The sequence below is a fragment of the Vollenhovia emeryi genome, unplaced genomic scaffold (genome assembly GCF_000949405.1).
Source record: "Vollenhovia emeryi isolate VEMERY1.0 unplaced genomic scaffold, V.emery_V1.0 DF939122.1, whole genome shotgun sequence".
NCBI lineage: Eukaryota > Metazoa > Arthropoda > Insecta > Hymenoptera > Formicidae > Vollenhovia > Vollenhovia emeryi.
In genome coordinates, this window is record NW_011967244.1 from 1,166,685 (window position 1) to 1,182,978 (window position 16,294).

At 45.9% G+C, this 16,294-nt stretch overlaps 3 protein-coding genes across 3 annotated transcripts in view; 1 reads left to right on the forward strand and 2 right to left on the reverse strand.

Annotated features, from left to right (window-relative positions):
- LOC105569878 (cadherin-87A) overlaps positions 1 to 9,643 on the forward strand; it is a 252,472-nt gene extending 242,829 nt beyond the window's left edge. The window contains exons 10-29 of the mRNA XM_012026669.1: positions 76 to 231; positions 642 to 829; positions 921 to 1,083; positions 1,431 to 1,869; positions 2,761 to 2,952; positions 3,509 to 3,762; positions 4,113 to 4,245; positions 4,327 to 4,542; positions 5,097 to 5,396; positions 5,548 to 5,792; positions 6,033 to 6,326; positions 6,428 to 6,625; positions 6,693 to 6,915; positions 7,086 to 7,630; positions 8,030 to 8,205; positions 8,284 to 8,419; positions 8,543 to 8,667; positions 8,742 to 8,843; positions 8,920 to 9,133; positions 9,505 to 9,643. Of these exons, the coding sequence (XP_011882059.1) occupies positions 76 to 231; positions 642 to 829; positions 921 to 1,083; positions 1,431 to 1,869; positions 2,761 to 2,952; positions 3,509 to 3,762; positions 4,113 to 4,245; positions 4,327 to 4,542; positions 5,097 to 5,396; positions 5,548 to 5,792; positions 6,033 to 6,326; positions 6,428 to 6,625; positions 6,693 to 6,915; positions 7,086 to 7,630; positions 8,030 to 8,205; positions 8,284 to 8,419; positions 8,543 to 8,667; positions 8,742 to 8,843; positions 8,920 to 9,133; positions 9,505 to 9,621 (4,416 nt within the window). The 3' untranslated portion in view covers positions 9,622 to 9,643. The remainder of the gene's footprint in view (positions 1 to 75; positions 232 to 641; positions 830 to 920; positions 1,084 to 1,430; positions 1,870 to 2,760; positions 2,953 to 3,508; positions 3,763 to 4,112; positions 4,246 to 4,326; positions 4,543 to 5,096; positions 5,397 to 5,547; positions 5,793 to 6,032; positions 6,327 to 6,427; positions 6,626 to 6,692; positions 6,916 to 7,085; positions 7,631 to 8,029; positions 8,206 to 8,283; positions 8,420 to 8,542; positions 8,668 to 8,741; positions 8,844 to 8,919; positions 9,134 to 9,504) is intronic.
- A 31-nt stretch (positions 9,644 to 9,674) lies between these two features.
- LOC105569877 (ribonuclease P protein subunit p21) lies at positions 9,675 to 12,543 on the reverse strand. Its single transcript, XM_012026668.1, has 4 exons — positions 12,386 to 12,543; positions 12,248 to 12,309; positions 11,578 to 11,669; positions 9,675 to 11,499 (listed from the first exon to the last, which is right to left on the reverse strand). The coding sequence occupies exons 1-4, from the start codon at positions 12,387 to 12,389 to the stop codon at positions 11,115 to 11,117; spliced, it is 543 nt and encodes a 180-aa protein (XP_011882058.1). The 5' UTR covers positions 12,390 to 12,543; the 3' UTR covers positions 9,675 to 11,114.
- Positions 12,544 to 12,592: 49 nt separating this feature from the next.
- Positions 12,593 to 15,933, reverse strand: LOC105569879. Its single transcript, XM_012026670.1, has 4 exons — positions 15,479 to 15,933; positions 14,634 to 15,288; positions 13,688 to 13,869; positions 12,593 to 13,239 (listed from the first exon to the last, which is right to left on the reverse strand). The coding sequence occupies exons 2-4, from the start codon at positions 14,814 to 14,816 to the stop codon at positions 12,945 to 12,947; spliced, it is 660 nt and encodes a 219-aa protein (XP_011882060.1). The 5' UTR covers positions 14,817 to 15,288; positions 15,479 to 15,933; the 3' UTR covers positions 12,593 to 12,944.
- Between the last annotated feature and the right edge of the window lie 361 nt (positions 15,934 to 16,294).

Sequence of the window (16,294 nt, forward strand, 5' to 3'; positions counted from 1 at the left end):
TCAACCACGAGAGTGCCGAGCACGTGTTCCTCGCGAATGGGAATAAGACCGTTTCCTTTTTTTTTCCATTTTAAGGGCTTGAACTCTGTGTTCTCCCTGCGACTGGATGATATAACGGGCGCGTTCACCGTGGAACCCGTCCTGGCGACCGGCAGCACGTCCGTGAACATCCGCGTTACCAACGGCTCGCTCGATTACGAGAACCCTAATCAGCGGAAATTTATTATCCTGGTAAGTCAGCTGGAGGCATTTTCCTCTCTCGCCTTTCTCAATTAGTTTTTACAGAAGCCGCTGGATAAATTAAGCCGATATTTCCTTCGGGAGGAGAGCAATTCTCTCTTTCGGCGAAATAAATAGGAATTAACGTAAAATATAAAACGCGCGACTCGGTCAATATAAGACTCGCGCGATCGTTAATTTGTTGGCTCTCGCTCCCTCATTACTTCGTATTTGCGCTTTCACATTAGAGTTCGACAGTTCAATGATTAATAATCGTATTAAGAATTATTTCATATTTCGTTACAATTTTTCATTTACAATAATCGAAACGACGGCACCTTCTCCTCTCTCTCCCCTTCTCTCCGCGGCAACGAACCGTGAGAGGATCGCGCGGAGATAAACGTGGCGATTATCGTTGTCAGGTCATCGCCGAGGAGGTCCACACGAACCCGAGGCTCTCGTCCACGGCGACGGTAACGATCTCCATCACGGATGCAAACGACAACGCACCCTCCTTCGGGAGCCCCACGTACACGGCGATGGTGTCCGAGACGGCGGCCCCGGGGAGCCCAATTATAACGATTACGGCGAAGGATCGCGACAGCGGGCGGTAAGGGCTCGTTAAGCGCGCGCCTTTGTGCCGGCGTGACATCAAAGCGCCGTTCACCCTTCATTTACGTTGCGATTTCTCTGTTCCGCAGCTTCGGCACCGCCGGCATAGTCTACCAATTACTCGGCCAGGGCGCGGAGCACTTTGCGATCGACAAGAAAACCGGCACCATCACCGTCGCGCCCTGCCCGACGCCCGGCACGTCGCCCTGCCTGGATTACGAGCAGCAGACGGAGTATTTCCTCACTTACAAGGTACCCTACCTCTCGTCGATTGCGTCTACTCCGACAAGCCTCGTGATATTATCGATAAAATATAATATTCAATAAATATATTAATGTAGAATATATTTATTTAATATCGCGTTCACATTATTATCTATTAAATACTTAATCGAATATTAAATAAATAATATTGATATAATATCAGGAAAAACAAACCAGGATAATCGAACCGATTGAATAATGTGACCCGATTACATTTGCATCGTCTAAAACGGACCCCACGGCTCCCCGAGCGTCTTTTGTAACTTTCGACATTACGTTTTACTGGCGTGGAACACCAGCGAAGATTTTACAAACGCGGCCACTCCTGCTTTTAGGCGACGGACGACAACGGGGAGGGCCAGACCACGAGCGTTTCGCTGCGCATCAGCCTGGTGGACGCGAACGACAGTCCGCCGCGCTTCCTGCAGGACAAGTATCGCGCGGTGGTGGACGAGGGCGCGGAGAAATTCGAGCCCGAGCTGAAGGTCCAGGCGCGCGACAAGGACAAGACGTCCAAGATCACGTACGCCCTGGTGGGCGGTAACGAGCTCGGTCTGTTCGCCGTCGACCCGGACACCGGCGAGATCACCATCAGGAGCCCGGTCGACATGACCAACGCCAGCCACGACTGGATCGCATTGACGATACAGGCGAGCGACGGCATATTCGTCGACTCCGCGCTCGTCAACGTCACCGTGCGCGACGTCAACAACAACGCGCCCGTGTTCCCGCACGACATATACACGGCCAGCGTCGCGGAGATATCACCGATCGGTAGGGTGATCTGGATTACGCTTAACGACGACCCTCGATTGTCGCTATCACGGCCAATCTCGCGGGTGTAATCGAGGCCGCTGGATATCGGATATCTGCCTCGAGTGACGCCCATCCTTTAGAACAGATTTTCTCAAACTGGGGGTCGCGAAATTGAGGCAACTTGGGGTGTACGAGATATTTAAAAAATTAAAATACACTTGTTAAAAAACTGCCGTTCGAAGTTAATTTTTTTTAATGAGAAAAGAAATTAATTAATGACGAGTGGTTTTTTCATTTAAAAAAATTGGTCCATTAGAAACACAGAAGCGAATTTTTCTTTAACTGCTCTGGAAAAAAGAGTCAGCTACAACCCATTTTGGGGCCCACAATTAGTAATCGAATTATTTAGATTGTCCGTAACTCTAATCTTTTACGAATTTTATCCCGCGTAACTAAAAATCACAATTAGCTGTTCTATCTATATCCAAGATATTAAAGTAATACTAATCAGTTCTCTCAATTAGTTCTGTCGATATTCAGTAACGCAAAGATAATTTTCACTTAATTGGCAATAACCGAAATGTTAAGTTGCTCAACTACATAAAAAAACGGTCAAAATTTTTCCCAGAGTAGAGTTACGAACAATCCAAATCATTCAATTACTAATGGTGGGCCCCAAAATGGGTTATAACTGTCTTTTTTTTCCCAGAGTGAAACTGAGCGAAATAGCTCCTATTGGTTTTTGCAAGGGGGAGGGTCGCAAAGTAATAATTTAACTTTTTGAAGGGGTCGTGGGACTAAACAGTTTCAGAAACGCTGCTCTAGGCGGTCTCGCTGCAAGGCGTTTCATTTGCCATTTACCGAACTGATCGTGATTAAGTTGGCAGTTGATCGCATTTGACTTTTCAGGAACTGCGGTGGAGGAGATGACCGCGACGGACGCCGACAGCGGGGTCAATGCGGAGTTGGTCTACAGAATACAGAAGGGAGCTTTCGACGACTTCGCCATCAACGAGACCACCGGCGTCGTCACGGTGTCGCGAAAATTGGACTACGACGAGAAGAACACGTATCATGTGGAGGTCATAGCGTTCGACAAAGGTAACACTACCATCGCCGAGTGATTGGGAGACTTGAACAGCGATAGCGTTAACGCCCTCCCTCGACTGAATTTTTTACTTAATCAAACAAATGAGAGCGCCTTCAGGTCCGGGCAAGATGTTGATAGCCCAATTGTAATCCAAAATGTGAATTCATATAACGTTTTCCACCTTGTCCTGCGCGCCGGTTTCTTTTGGACATAACACAGTTTCATTTAGATGGACTCATTGTCGTCAGTAAATTCACGTGACAAATCGATAAACGATTTCTTATTATTTAAAAATGCTATATTTAGCATTCAACACCCCCCTGCTCGTACTGTAAAGAAATCTTATTGCGGAAAATATTACCTCAAATGAAAAGTGCGCAAGTTATTTCATGTCTATCAAAAATATTATATTGTTATTTAGTCTAATAGAAATACAAGATTTTAAAATAAGGAATGAGAACAAAGTGTACAATGTAAAGAATAGCTAATTTTCTATTTTGTGATTTAATTTTGTTTTTGCGCGTCGCTGAAATGTGTACAACCGACTCAATCCTTGTCTCGTTCCAGGGACGCCGAGCCTGACCGGAACGACGACGCTGATGATCGAGGTGGAGAACAGCAACGACAAGGCCCCGTCTTTTACGCCCGAGACGCAGCGAGCTGAAGTTACGGAGGACACGCCAATCGGCACCGTTTTCGCAACATTGAAAGCCACCGACCCGGACAGCACGAATCTCGAGGCTTTGAACTTTGCCATTTCCGAGCCAATCACCGCTATTGACAGAAATGGCCAACGCGTCAACGACAGCAAATCTTTTAAGGTGCAAAAAACATTTTCGTTTCAACTCTCGTTTCGATGGTCTTTTGATTCGCGCGAGCTTTTGATTAGAGAGAAAGAGAGAGAGAGATGAAGGGATTATATTTTTGCGTGCAGCAAATAAAGATTACACGTTTCTTTCGCGAGAAAAATCAAATTTTCGGAATAAACTCGTAATTAATGCGTTTGATGAATTGTATATGTTATAGAATATATAATTTACATAATATTTAATGAAGATATGAAATTCATATGATTCGTAATGTACCACATTATATAACTTTTCAAGTATTTTCCTACATCTCTATGCGTCGCTCATATTTATCTTTTTATCACGTTCCTTCGCTTTCGTAGGATTTCTTCGCGGTCGACCGCGCCACCGGACAGGTTTCCGTCGTTCGAGCCTTGGATCGTGACATAGCGGCGACGGTAAGCGTTACGATCGTTGTAAGCGACACCACGGCACCCACGTTGCAGCAGGGACGAGGTAAATAATACATTTTTCAAAAGGACGACGCGAAATATTCCTTGTCATTTCTGGCGTGCGCGTCGCGCATATCTTCAACAGGCAAGCTGGTAGTCACTATAATCGACGTGAACCACATGGCGCCGGAATTTCTGAAGCCGTGGACCCGAGAAAATCCGCGGTATCTGATAGAGATGCAGGAGGAGCAACCCACCGGCGCTGTCGTGGGCGCTTTCACGGCAACGGACGCTGATAGTAACATAGCGGGATACGCCATCGATCCGCCGAGCCCTTACTTCAATATTGATAATATTACCGGTAAGTTGCTCGCGTCGTGGATATCATGTCAGTTTCACGTAAGCATGTTCCGGAAGTCACTGTCGAAAACCAATTTGCTTGCTAAGGCAGCACTTCACTGTACGTGACGTATTTAAAGGAATCGTGAAATCATTTCCGCGAGTAGAGAACGTTCCGATATCTTGTAATTTATCGATCTGTATCACTGCTTCCTCTTCGCAAATGAATAATAAATTGCTTTCTAACTCTATGCGAGATATCGGATTTTATTTGGTATTAGAGAAAAGTCCCATACTATGGAGACAGGCTCCTAATACGAGATAGCGGGGTTTCTGCTAAATTAACAGGCATCATCCGTTGATCTCACCATCAACTTATTGCCCCGAGATTTGTTTAGCGGAAAATGTATTGTTAGATCGTGTAATCGGTGCGAAAAAAAGTTTTGTGATTGAATTTGGATATTGACAACTTGCTATCTCATATTAGAAGCCTATTTCACAACAAGAGACATTTCTCTATTTTTTTTAAATCAATGAGAAGGTCTGTTTTTAACGTGGTGTTCCCTCCGTTCGCAGGGATCGTAAGAACCAGTCAGGTGATCGATTACGAAGAAACAAAGCAACTGGAGTTCACGGTGGTCGCTTACGACTCCGGAGTGCCCCAACTTTCCGCGGCTGCGAAAGTTACCGTTACCGTGATCAACGTGAACGATCAGGACCCGAAGTTCGAGAGGGACCTGTATAACGCATCGGTGAAAGAGAATTCTCCACCCGGCACTCGCGTTACCGTTGTGAAAGCCGTGGACGGCGACGAGGGAACCTTCGGCGATGTCAGCTACAGCCTGATTGGCGAGCACGCAGCTGACTTTAACATCGGTAAGCCAGCAAGCACGGTCCGTCGTGTTGCGCTGGTAAAAATAAAATATAAAAAATACCTTTCCTTAGTTCCTACCATGGATTGATCTTGTATCGTCAATGAAAAATAATACGCGGCATTTAATTGTTCAATATCTTGTGCGATTTTTAGGGCATGAAACCGGAGAGATCACTGTGGGCGGTGCTACGGTTCTCGACAGAGAAGTGACACCGGAAATCACCATAACGGTGATGGCCAGCGACGGCGCCCATGTAAATTCGCGGCGAAGCACCACCGTGCCGGTGGTGGTCAAATTAATTGATGAGAATGACAACAGACCGATATTCTCGCAGCACAGCTACAGAGCTTCCGTCGCGGAAAATTTGTCCGTTAACCCGCCGGCACCCATCTTGCAGGTATTACTATCTAAAGTCGCCTTGAACAACTCCAAAGTAATAACTTATTGCACATAGGTATGGAATTTTTCAATTGTAATTAAGTTTTTCTAATAAATAGAAAATGTTTGAACAAAATATGGAAAGATCATTTTGTTATTTTTCAATCTTCAGCATTCTTTGTAAGGTTTTTATTATTTAAAATTAACAAAATGTTTGGAAACTTACGGTAAAAATTGACAAATTTATTCTGTTTTTAAGGTGCGAGCAGTAGATCAAGACGAAGGAACGAACGGCGAGGTCTGGTACACAATCATCAACGGGAACGAGAACGAATCGTTTTCGTTAAACCGCGAAACAGGCATCTTGTACCCCGCGGCCGCCCTCCTCGGCAGAGCCGGTTCTTACAGGATCGAGGTCGAAGCACGCGACGGCGCCGGAAGCGGTCCACATTCGGACAGATGTTACGTCGACATAAGAGTCACGCCTGTGAATCAACATAAACCGCAATTCGTGATGCCGGAACTGACAAACGCGACCGTGGAAGTACCAGAGGTACGTACGAAAAGACGAATGTTTACATCGAGAAAAAGAAAGAGCTGAATTAAAATATATGAAATACGAATAAAAGATATTAATAGGCGGTCAATTTTCAGAACGCAGGTGTGCCGAATTATCTGATATTAACTGTGAAAGCAATCGACAGAGATCCGGGCGAGAATGGCCGCGTTAGCTATCACCTGAAAGTCGGCAACAGGAACGTTCAGGAGACCGAGGAATTTTCTATAGATCAAGAGACCGGCGAGCTTCGATCGAAGATCATCCTCGACCGCGAGATCAAAAGCAAGTTTGAGGTGAGTGATATATTAATTTACACTCCAAACGAAACGACTGGAATTCTATGTATGTATATTCTTTCAGCTTGTTCTCGTGGCGACCGATCATGGCAGTCCTACGGCGTACGAGACCCTGCGTCTACTAACAGTTCAGTTAGTCGACACAAACGATAACGTGCCGCAGTTCTACGAGGAGTATAATTTCCACGTGTCTGAGAATCGACCGAAGGATTACTTCATTGGCAAGGTTACAGCGGAGGATAAAGACGAGGGCAGACATGCCAAGGTTTACTACTACATAGAAGCGGGTAAATATATAAATGATACACGGGATATCTGCAATCGTGCTCTTCTTCTTTTTATAATTTTCTCGACAGTTGGTTTTCGATTTAAAAAAATTGTCTTTTTGCGATACTTTAATTTTCATTAAAGATACCTTCGCGATAATATCTTACGTGTTGCTCGTTTTTCTTTTCAGGAAACGAAGGATACGCTTTTTACATGGACAAATCCGATGGAAGTATCTACGCGAATAAGTCGTTTGATCGCGAGACGAGAGACAAGTACGTTCTCTCTATTCTCGCGTCCAACGATCCCGATCTTTACATCAATCCCGCGCAGTCCGGCCGGCCGTTGACTCGCAATCCGGAGCACGGGCACGTGAACGTGACGATCACCGTGCTGGACGAGAACGACAATCCGCCGATCTTCGAGCGCAACGATTACTACGCCGGCGTGAATTCCATGGCCAACATAAACGATTTTGTGACCAAGGTAACCGCGTCCGACTTGGACGTCGGTGACAACGGTACTCTCCATTACTACGTCGCCAGCGCGAATCTCTACAAGTACGGCTCGGAGAAGCCGAGCGGCTCGATAGTGCCGAGCCCGTTCAACGTCACGCAGGACGGAAAACTCGTTACGAGCGGATATATGGCCGAGTACAACCAAGATAGATTTATCGTTGAAGTCATCGCCAAGGAGACGGCCATTCCGGAAAGATACGCGATGACTAGAGTTCACGTGAGCTTCCTACAGTTGTCATTATAATTTAATACCTTATCTCATCTCGTTGATAGAGGACAGTCCCTCATTATGAGATAGCGAGTTAGCAACTTCCAATTTTACAAGACTGTTTTCGCGACGATTACACGCATGATCTGCCAATGAATCTTCCACTGAACAGATTCCACTCCAAGGGCAATAAGTTCATGGTGGGACTATCACATGATGCGTATTAGTTTAGCGGAAATCTCGTTATCTCAGAATAGGAACCTCAACAGGAAACTCTCTATTTATCTCTATTATACAACACATACGTTACTAATAGCTAGCACATTGATTCGTAAGATTTTTCGCAATCGCCGCGTCGAATTTCTGCCTTTATTTCATACTTGTAATTAATTTGTACCTTTTCTCAAGGTCTGGGTGTTCGAACCGTCTCAGCTGATACGAGTCATATTGTCCCGACCTCCGGAGGAGGTGAACAGCGAGCGCGACGAGATTGTTTCCGAGTTATCCAACGCCACGCAAAGCAGAGTCGTAGTGGACGATATCAGATATCACGTTGACGCTTCCGGACATATCCGCAGAGAATGGTAATTGCGCGCGGATATAAGTTCCCCTCGTACTTTTCTGCAATGTGTCGCGTGCAATTTATACGAAATCATTTTTAGGTGCGACATGTATTTGCACGTCGTGGAACCGAAAACTCAGACCATCGCGCCGATACCGCACGTGCTCAAAGTTATCGATGCGAAGTATGACTTCTTGAAGCACTACTACGCCGGGTTTGCCATAGAGAACGTCGTGGTGAGTGTCGCGATTTAGGATTTCATAAATATGTTTGCAATTGCATGAATTAAGATTGCTGTGACGTAGGAACTGATAATATTACTAAAATTAATAATCACGCGTGACTTGTGACCATTTCAGCCCGCGTACGCTGGAGTTCAAGAGGAACCGTTCGATCCTGCGCTTGCTGCTCTAATAGCTCTCTTAGTTGTCTTACTCGTCGGCGCGGTCACCGTTACGGTAGTCTGTTGCTGTCTACGCCACTGGTAAGAATACAAAGGCACACCAGCCTCTGCTCTCTGCTTGTACATCCAATGCACGTACCGCAATGACGTTTCAGGGTAATAACTGTGCCAAATGATATACGTAAGAAGGACGGCCTAATTAAGAAACAGATCATCGACGAACTGAACACGACGGAGAATCCCCTGTGGATCGAGCAGTAAGTCCCGTCTCCCCCGCGCGCTCGCGGTCTCACGCCAGGATGTGTAACGCAGCACTTTTTCCCCCGATTGCAGAAAATTGAAGCTGTACGAGGAGCAGGAGTTAACGATGCAAGTGTTCAGCGAGCCCGAGGGCGGCCTCGGCGGCGAGAGACGCGGCAGCGGCGTGAGCGTCGGCATGGGCGACACATCCCAAGATAACACTTACGCGACCATCCAACATCCACTGCCTACGAACAGGCATCGTCCGACCACGCCGGATTACACGACGCTTCCAGGAAATCACAATGTAAAGTCGAGCGAAGCTAACGAGTCTCGTTACGCCAATAGACTTAGCTCTGATTAATGATTCTCTCTGAGATCATAGTTTTAACGCGAAGATTACAACGATCAGTATCAGTTACACGACTTACGCCAATCTCTACCAATGCAGATTAAATCGAAGTCCCTGTTTAACTTTTGATCTTTTCCCAATTCCTGAGGCTAGAAAAGGACGACATGCAAGTCAAACCGAGGCCAAAGTTAATCTGCATAGAAATGGGCGTTAAAGTAACGAAAAGAATATCTGCTCGAGTCACTCCGTGTCTCTTTGCTCGAAGAGCCAACGCGTGCGAGTGAGTTCTCGCGATGGATATAAATGGGTTACGTTTTACGTTTCAGTTGTACGAATCGGCAATGGGCTTTCAAGGATCAACATTCCAGCCTTCCCCGAACGTGATGCCGCAGCTGACGGTCGACCGCGACGGCCAGCCCCAGTTCGTCTCGGGGCTAATATAAATCAGTCCCCGACACGCGGGCGCGCTCGGCCCACTCCTCTCCTCCCCGCCACTCCCCCTTTCTATCTCTAAATAAGCTCCGTCGCCGTACGTTGTACCTCTTTGTCCGCGGCTCTTTTTCATTGCACGCGCCTCTTCGGAGCGTACTTCGGGCGACTCGTATGCACACACCTCTTTGACAATAACCGAGTTAAATATTGGTCGGGTTTGTCCTGCGAGTAGACGCGTGTACGAGAAGAGCGAGACCCACGAACACGACACGAACACGAGATACGAGACATTCGCGAGATCCGCCCTCTCTCACCCGCGTGACCTTTGGCCATTTTTTCTTCAGCCGAGACTCCTCCGCGAGAGCTTGCGAAAGGAACGATGAAGAGTGACGACGAACGACAACAGTCAATATTACTGGAGTAATTAATCCCTGTAGCTGGTGTGTGCATGTATATATGTGTGCGTTGCCAACCTGGGGTCCCGTTTGACCTTATCGTTAGAGCTACTTTTTAGAAGAATCAAAAGAGAGAAGGGGCAAAAGAGAGACGAAAGAGCGAGGAATATAAAGCTAGGCGAAATAGATAATGCGAGATAACTCGACACGACCGAAGCTTGGCACGACAGATATATGTATATAAGTGAATGTGTAGATTCCGTCCAGCCCAGAGTTTTCGCATTACTTTCCTCCGTTAGTTTAGTATTTATGCGTTCTCCGAGCTACGTGCGAGCTACGTGCGAGCTATGTGTCTCGCACGGATGTATAACGATCACTGCCACTGTCTCCGGCATCCGCGCGATGCGGTTGTTGTATCCGGTGAACGGCCGCGAGACGATCGCGCCGTCGTTGCTGCGCGCACAACGGGAGGTTCGTAATCAGGATAGCGCGTATAGTTTTCCAAGTACCGTTATTTTCGTCCTAGCGTATCTTATTTTTAAGGTAGAGTTACGTTTTAAAAACGACTGATACTTTTCTATCCTTTTCCCGATTAAACTGTGATTTGATTGCGCCCAAGTATGAGTGCGATGATTTAACTCGTAGTTGATTTTGCACGAGTCGCTGGCGGTGGGCGGACATAGTCATATCATAGTTAGATGAAGTAATGACGCTCGCAGCGAATTCCAGTGTCATCGCGGCGAAACGATCTCGCCTCCGAAGAACCGTGCCGACTTTGCACTTTAGTAGCGACTTCACAAACCGTCCTCGGCTGAGAACACGAGAACCGTGACCTTCGGGAATTCCCTGCGGATGCCACTTTCCGTAAAACTATAAAAAAAAAACGTATCGCAGCTACTCGACAACAGCAGTAACTTAACTTACGATCGAGTTATTTCTAAGAACATTTAATGTAAAACTATTATCGGTATCATATATGATATTACTAGATGGTTATGAATATTCCAGTTAGCAAAAGTATCTGTTTTATTAATTACAAATTTATTATAATATTGTAACATATTTTATGTAAGTCATTAATAAAAAATATTCGTACACCAGATCGTCAGCTAGTTCTGCGAGGTGGATTTGCTCGGGACCGACTGGCTCTCTCCGCTCGCGCTCGGATCGGTGTTTTTGAAGCGGATCAAATTTGCGGGATCTTTAGGATGACTTTCAGTTTGTTCTTTCACTCTCCTGCGAGTGCCTCCAGGATTCTGAGAGCTTTCACTCTTCGATTTCGGTGTAAAATCTAACGTCTCGACCACTGATTCCGGCTGCTCCAGCCACAATTTGTATCCCTTCCTCGTAGGGTACATCTTGGCATTCATGCAAGTTAAACACGTCCATTTGACGCCCTTTATTGGCTTCGACACTAGTCTAACTCTGGCTGTCTCTCCAGGTATGAGTGGGCCGTGGCAGCACTTGCAAGTGATTCTCTTCAAATCTGGCTCCCTAAGATAACGAATTTATTAACGCAACTTCCATAATTCTTTTTTTCCCCCAAGATCGATGGGTTATTTAAAAACTCACATGCGTAACACAGCCTTCTTGCCGCAAGCTATCATGTTATTGCCAAAGTAAGATGCCGCGACTCGATTCTTCGACGCTATTAAGTGACTAGCCTGTGAAGATGACAATAGTGTCAGGCGTCTCTTATTTTATCAGACAAACACTAACAAGCTAGCGTTATTTACCCCAGTTTTCACCAGTGTCGTTTAACTTTGATTCTAGTTTAAATCATCTTTTGTCTCATCTTCTAATATCCACTTGTACCAATGCAGATTAACTTTACTCTCGGCTTAAATCACTTTTCATCTTCTTCTAACTTCTAAAACTGGGAAAAGATATAAAGCAAGAACTTGAAGAGATGGATCGCCAGTAAATAAAGAACAAATCATAAGGATAACGTCGACAATTAACTGGCACAATATAAAGCAAGAGTTAAACCGAGCTTAAAGTAAATCTACATTAGTAGAAACGGGCATAGGCCCGGCCTCGCCTAGCGTTGCTTGACTTTAATCTTAGTTTAATTCACTCTTTCTAAAGTAACAGTTGGAAAGAGACAAAGAACGAACTAAGCTCAAAGTTGAGCAACGTTGGCGAAAACAGACATCAGTGTCCAAACGACGACGGATAACACCAGCTTGCTACCTGGGTAAGTAAAAATTACTTGTTGAAGAAATGTCATGATTATTCGTACCTGATGCAAGTAATTCATTCGTTCGAGAACGTCTTTCTGCTGACAAAATTGATTCCTCTTCTCTGTAGACAAGTGCACGTAAATATTTAGAACGTATACGCGTTTAAAAATAATTAATGTCTACACTGTATAACTTACTCATTGCAAAATCTGTTGTTTCACGTCGGATAACAATCTTAAAAATTTACATTGTCGAGCAACAACGAGAATTCGGTGCGTCCATCCCGACGACTCCTCGACGACAGCTTCGCGCTTTTAAGGTTAGACTGAACCGGTTAGATTAGGTTAGGTTAGGTTGGATCACTTCTCCATGTGGGTTTGTTTACGGCGGCAGCGAGAGATTGATTTTACTTTTTTTCGATGCTTTATTAGAAAACTTCTGTTACAAAATTCTTTGTTATAAAAGATACGTGCAAAAACCCTAGGTTCTTTTTTCGCTTCAACTGTAACCTCCTTCATTGCATAATAACTGAAGCAAAATCATAATATAACCTCAACTAGAGTGCCTTCATATATTAACAACGTATAAACGCATGCGTTTGCAGTTTAATGATTTGAAACGAGGATTAAGATAAATTTAAATTAACTTATATCTACTCCGTAATGAGTATTTCTATCGTTTATCGTGCTGTTACAATGCCCTGGACAACTTTTTTCTTACGTTACCGAGAAACAGAAAGTATGCGCGAGATCAAGATTATCTCCTCGATACTCTCGTAATTTGTTTCGAGCCGTTCGATTTTTGCACAGACGCGTTTCTCACGAGCGATCCTGTCTTATTAAGACTCTCCGAGTGCAGAGCTGACTCCAGACTTTTGATTACAGGCGTTGCGATACTCTTGACAATCGGATTCCTCCGATTTGCGTTGAAACTGTCCGAGTCCTTGGATCTAGCCTTGCACTTCCACGACAGGTCCGGCGTGAACTCGACCTCCACGTCGGGCATCCCTTCGGTAGTTAAGAAACTGCCAGTGGCATCGTTGCTGCTGTTTCTAAAAGGGAGAAAAAACGTCGCAGTAACTGGAGTACATTCTGAAAGAATGTTTTGGATCTCTACAAACTACGTAGCACCGTAGAGCAAGGGAGAAAGAGCTAAGAAAGAGTTACTCCGGTTTTCACTAACGTCGTTTAACTTTGATCTGACTTTAAGGCCCGGTTCTACCAAACGTTGCTTAACTTTAAGCTTCGTTTAATTCGTGTTTGTCTCTTTCTAAAGTTGGAAAGACAGAGAACGAATTAAGGCGAGCTTAAAGTTAAACGTTGGTGAAACCGGACCTAAGGAGATAGAATGAGAAAAGATCAAAGTTAAACGACGTTGGTGAAAACTGGGGTTACAGAACCAAAGAGTCGAATAACTAAAGAGCTGTAAAAAGCCACAGGGTTTGTAGAGCAAAAATCTTGCAGACTACAGAGCTACGTCTCTGTAGTATTCAACGGTACCGTGAATGGTCTTCCGAGCCGCCGTTATTCTCTTCGTAACGATAGCCGTATTCCGCCAGGACAATGTCCAAGTCGTTGCACTGCGCCTTCAGGTCTTCATACTCCGCTTGCGACTCCTCCAGCAGCCGATCCGTCTCGTCCAGGGACGGTTTCAAGTCTGACTTAAGTTTTTCTACCGCAGCCTACGTTAGGCCGATGGCAGAGAACGATCCGTAAACGCTTAAGACTGTCTTAGATCGTAGACGTAAGGCAAGGCAGAGAGAAACGTAAGTCGTATACAATAGCCTTTCACGACTTACGTTTCTCTCTGCCTTGCCTTAAGTCTACGATCTAAGACAGTCTTGAGCGTTTACGGATCGTTCTCTGCCATCGGCCTAACTCATATTAATACACATTTTACCTAATCAAATGCTCACGTAAGTTTCTTCATACGAGCATAAATAATATAACTATCGAACCAAGGTCCAATTGGATAAATGACGGTTTCTTTGATCTTTAAGGAAATCATTATGGGAGGATTATGTGGGCTTTTCTATTTTAAATTCTTATAACGTGTCCTAATCCACAATTTTAAACTGCGATTGGTATTTAGAGGGGAAAAAGAGTTGTTCTTTCTGAAAACCTAATCGACAATAGGGTGGAAGAGTTGAAAAAATATATATAAGGTAAAAAGTAGAGGTGAAAATGGTAAGTGACCCCTGTTTTTTTTTACTGACAAATATATAACTTGTAAATGATTTCGTCTTTGAGTGAGATAAATGAGTATCTCCAAACGTTCGCATTCGGTGTTTGTTGGATACCTCATCCATAACACCCTGTATATACATAATAGTTTTTAAATGCAACTGAAATGAGAGAGGGAAAAGCCACAAAATAGAATCATCCCTAGGTGTACAACGGGCATTGGCGATCTGTCTGTTAATCTGTGCTCCAGGACGGTACTCACATCGGTACTCCGGACGGACTCCCACAATTGCTCGAGGCAGGCATCCGTCTCGGCCGTGCGCTCCCCGTAGCCGCCCATGAGGAGGTCCGGCATCCTCCAGGCCTCGGAGAGTTTCTCGATACCGGCGTCGATGTAGCGCCCCTTGCACCGCAACCTCTCGAAGTAACGCGAGTCCTTCGCCATCCTTAATCTTTGCGAAAAAGTGACCGTCGCCTACTTCCAACAGCAACGACCGATTGGTCTTCTTCTTCTTCTTCTATCCAATGGCTCCCGGCTCAATCGCTGAGCCGACACGGCCACTACGACCGATTGGTAGACGCAATTGTATCCGTGACTTTCGACAGGATAATCGCGAGAACGTCCGTTACATGGCGACAGCGGTGATGGGGATAAAGTGGGATGGCTTCTGTGCCGCACACACGCCACGTGCTGCATACGTGCGCACACATATACGGCACGTAGCTTGTGTGCGGCACGGCGGCCATCCTCACTCTATCCCCACCACCGCTGTCACGATGTTCTCGGCTGACATCGGCGATTCCATCTTCCCTTATTTACCCTTTGCAGCTGTGAACATACCGCATAGGGGATCTCTTTTCTCTCTTTGCTCGACGTTCGATTGTATTCTGTCTCATTTCAATGCAGCACGGCGCTCCTGCGAAGAACAGATCTTAATAAAACGATTGCCGATTCAAATCTCGCACACCGCTGCCAACTGGAGTGCGCGCGCACGCGCCGCGTTCCCGGCGTATTTCAAAACGTCCGGAGTCGGCGACGAGTAAGCGCGCGGCCGCCTCGAGATGAGATAATTTCGAGCTCTTTTTGTCGTTTCTCGATTTACTAACCACAAGTAGTATCTAACCACAGATCTAACCACAAGTAGGATCATCCCTAGGTTAGGTTAGGTGTAGAACGGGCATCACGTATATCCACGGAAAATACGCACGTTGATGAGCAATCGACCATTCCACGCGGAACACGATCGTCCGTAACACTCGGGTCGGCGGCGTGAAAGGTAATTCGACGCGCGGAACATTCTCACTTCCGATTCCGTCACTTCGATATCACGAATAAACGCGTAAATTCACACGCAAAGCACACGCGTTGACCACTGCTCGACGCGTTCGCGGCTCTTCTTTACTCACTCGATGTATATCGCAGGCAGGCGCGAACAATAGGCGGCGATTCAACGGTTCGCTTCCCGTATCTTGCGCTCCGTCAAACGAAGAAATGACGAAGAACAATGTCCTGCAGTATCTACGAAGTCGACGAGCTCGATCGCGCGGCCGTGGCGTCGGACGCAGTTGCTCCGTGTGGCGTACGTACGCGCCGGCGGCTCGAACGGTAATGTCGGTAATGCGACGCGGCGGCGAGCGGCAGTGGTGGGGAGCGGTCAGGCAGGGACCTGGGGCTCGATTCTTGAATTTATTCGAAGGAGAAACGTATGCGAAAATTCTGCTCTTACAGAAAAGTTGCAAGTAGATTGGCTACTCGCATGGCTTTAACCAATAGACTTTCAACTTTTCTGTTAGAGCAGAGTTTTCGTATACGTTTCTTCTTCGAATAAATTCAAGAATCGGGGCCCTGTCTCGAGCCGCCGCGGCCGCTCGCCGCCGCATCGCATTACCGTTCGAGCCGCCGCACAGTGGTCCAGAATGTGA